The sequence below is a fragment of the Macadamia integrifolia genome, chromosome 6 (assembly GCF_013358625.1).
Source record: "Macadamia integrifolia cultivar HAES 741 chromosome 6, SCU_Mint_v3, whole genome shotgun sequence".
Taxonomy (NCBI): Eukaryota; Viridiplantae; Streptophyta; class Magnoliopsida; order Proteales; family Proteaceae; genus Macadamia; species Macadamia integrifolia.
In genome coordinates, this window is record NC_056562.1 from 2,854,878 (window position 1) to 2,858,125 (window position 3,248).

The 3,248-nt window shown below is 37.1% G+C and overlaps 1 protein-coding gene across 1 annotated transcript; it reads right to left on the bottom strand.

Moving 5' to 3' along the window:
- Positions 1-1,313: 1,313 nt before the first annotated feature.
- On the bottom strand, positions 1,314-1,978 carry LOC122081638 (protein SEED AND ROOT HAIR PROTECTIVE PROTEIN-like). The gene is made up of 2 exons (XM_042648828.1): positions 1,750-1,978; positions 1,314-1,651 (listed from the first exon to the last, which is right to left on the bottom strand). The coding sequence occupies exons 1-2, from the start codon at positions 1,976-1,978 to the stop codon at positions 1,314-1,316; spliced, it is 567 nt and encodes a 188-aa protein (XP_042504762.1).
- Between the last annotated feature and the right edge of the window lie 1,270 nt (positions 1,979-3,248).

Genomic DNA, 3,248 nt, shown 5'->3' on the forward strand with positions numbered 1-3,248 from the left:
GGCCATCACTGTAAGAAATTTTTAATACTCTAGAAAATCATCTCTTAATATAAAACGGGTTAGTGAGATAGTTTCTTGGCCCCACCACTATAAGGAATTTTTAATACTCTAGAAATTGACTGTTTCTTAAGATTGACTTTGAACCGGCAATATAAATCAACGACAATCTTGATATCATATCTCTGGTAAACTCACTTCAGAAAACAAGTAGTGGTGACCGGTGAGCAAAAAAACAGACGAGTAATAACTTTGGCTCGATTGCACCCTTATTTTTGGACCTAGTAATTGAAAATTATATTGACAACTCTAAATTGTGGGCTGAGGTCGTTCTGGACATGGGCTTGGACAGGCAAATCGCTGGAGCTATGCAATTTTTAGTGATGATATGGGATGTAGTGCCTCAAAAGCAAGTGAACGGTAATAGAAATTTTAAGAATGATAGAATGTGGATCAGATTTTCGTACGAGAATCATTCTTATGTGGGTTGATTCACTCAGATAAAATTCACCATAGAGTTGGTTGTTGGATGTATTTCATCTGTACGGATCAACCCTGTACAAAAATGATTCTTTGATTCTCGTACGAGGACTTGATCCACTATGAGAATGATATTGCCATCACACGGTTCCACCACCCACATCCCCATCCATTTGTAACCTTGTACCAAGCAGTGATAAATCTAGTAGTCATAAAAATTGTTAAGTTTGTCTCGAATTCTTAACCCGTTTTGAAGATTTACCCATTCCGACATATTTTGGTGGCAACTCGAATGGAATTTTTTTTGAGATCTGTGATGGAAGCAGAGGGGTTGACTCGATGGATCGACCAGATTGACTGTGACCCGATGGGTCGACCCTCTACTTGGAGTATATAATGTACTATCATCTTATTGAGCATGGTCATTGTAATTTGGGGGTTTTTTGAGCTAGGGATTCAGGACGAGTTTTCTCGCCTCTGCTTGGGTGTAATCTCTCTTCTGCATAGTGAAACATCTTCTTCTTTGCCTGAGGATGTAGCACACCACATCGGTGTGTGAATCTGGTTAAATCTCTGTGTATTATGCGATCTGTATTGGTTTATTTTTGTCTTTCTTGGTGTTTACAAATTTCCTTTTATATATGCTCAATTGAAGATGTATGATATTGCAAAAAATGATACATTTTGTGAATGGGAGAAAAATTTTCATTCATATATTAACATCAAACACATCTCAGTAGTTAACAAAAAAAAAAAAAAAAAAAAAAAAGCATAGAAGAAGAAACCCCTTAATCAACAGTAAATATAGAGTGGTCTCTATTTCAATAAAAAGGTTTTCAATAACCATCAAGGAATTCAGGCTCAGAGGTGTACACAAAAGGTCCCACCGAGTACAAATGAATGTTCTCTTCAGGAAGAATACGGGGCAACAAAAGAGGAGCACCACTCATTCCCTTCTTGATATCAGTTGGAACACGGCATTTCCTCAATGGAGAGCTGTTAAGGTAAGCCTTACACCGTGTGAGGATCCCTTTATATTCAAGCTCTTCATGCTGCGAGGGATACAACTTGGCTATGAAGTAACCATTCTTATCTGTTTTATCACTGAGGACAGTGATGGCTGATTCATATCCATTCTCATCAACCACTAAGCATGTTACTCTCCCCTTGGCTCCTACAAAGAGCACACAAGAAGAAATTGATTAGGAGCTGTTCCAAGTGTTATAAAAAAGGAAAAAAATGATTCAAACAATCAAGTTGATATATGTATACCTTCAATGGGAATATGTTCTGAGCCTGATTTGCAATAGATAACTCCCTGTACGCCAATGATTACCTTGGGTTCAAAACTAGTAGAATTTGTAGCATCAATGGTGAGTGTGAGGAAGGCGAGGGAAGAGAGGAAGAAGAGGAGGACATGCTTGATGGCCATGGCTGCCTCTGCTTGCTTCTGTGTAACTATTGGATTTGTATTGGAATGGTGGTGGTTAACAACTTGCATTATCATTATGTATTAATAGCTTAACCAATCAACCGCACAATGGCATTTTTTATGGAATTTTTCTATGGTTGAAGATCTTTTGTGTTCATTTAATTATAATTTAAAGAAATGAATGGAATGACATAGATGCACGATACTAAGGGGCCAAGTTTATGGGTGGCACATACATTTTTCTTTCCACCACTTTGGTGCTTCTGGGTTTCAGTTTGTTGTTGTCTAACCGCAAACAAAGTATATATATATATATATATATATATATATATAAAATAAAATAAAATAAAATAAAATAAAATAAAATATAATATAATATAATATGAGAGGTTATATGATTGAATTTGAGTCTAGTGTTTGGTATGTGGCAATTCTAACCATTATGATATCCAATGTTAGGAATTGTCCTATGAACTTTCCCCATCGCAGAGTTAAGACGTATCTGTCCATAGATCTTTTACATGGACAGGCATCCATAAAACCTATTGCCTTCTTCTAATGCTCTAGTTAATGAGACATGATTGCAAAATCATCTATAAAGACACGTTTGGAATGAATGGGAAATCTCTTGAGTGTGGATTCGAAAATCTATGATAAATTTCATTTGTGTGGATCAATCTTCTACGAGAATGGTTCTATACAAAAACTTGATCTGAAATCTCTTTTTTGGATGAATGATAATAACGAAGCCCAAGAACCCCCCCCCCCAAGGAGAAAATAATAAGAAAGAAAGAAAAAATAAGTAGAGAAATCTCCACAACAAAAGTGGTACATTGTACGCTATCTTCCCAATATAGTCACAACAGGTCTTCCCATTGAACGACGGATTGACCCACCTCCATTTTAGCTCAAAGCCTTGGATAAGTCTTGGGTTGGGCCAACATTTATGGCTGATCCCTTTCCAAATAAAGCTAGAGAGAGAAGGGGCATTGAAGAAACAGACGATTCACTGTCTAAATTCCATTCTAGTAAAGAGCGCATGTATTCTCTGATAGAAAATAAATGCGAAACGATTCATGAAGATCGATAAGCATGCACGACAAACACTACAAAAACAATACGTTTTAGGCATACCTGAATCCATGGCTGAAGAATAAGAACTCCTCAAAGTCTTCTTGTATACTCCTCGTACAACACGATCAATGTTGGTTTGGTCTACCCTCTTTCCCTTTTGCTTTAGGTCATTAGCCTCACTTAATGGGTCAGTGATAACTATATATAGGGGTGAGGGTAGGGACCAACCCTGCAATAAAGTTAGGGTTTCCTCCCCATTAAGGAA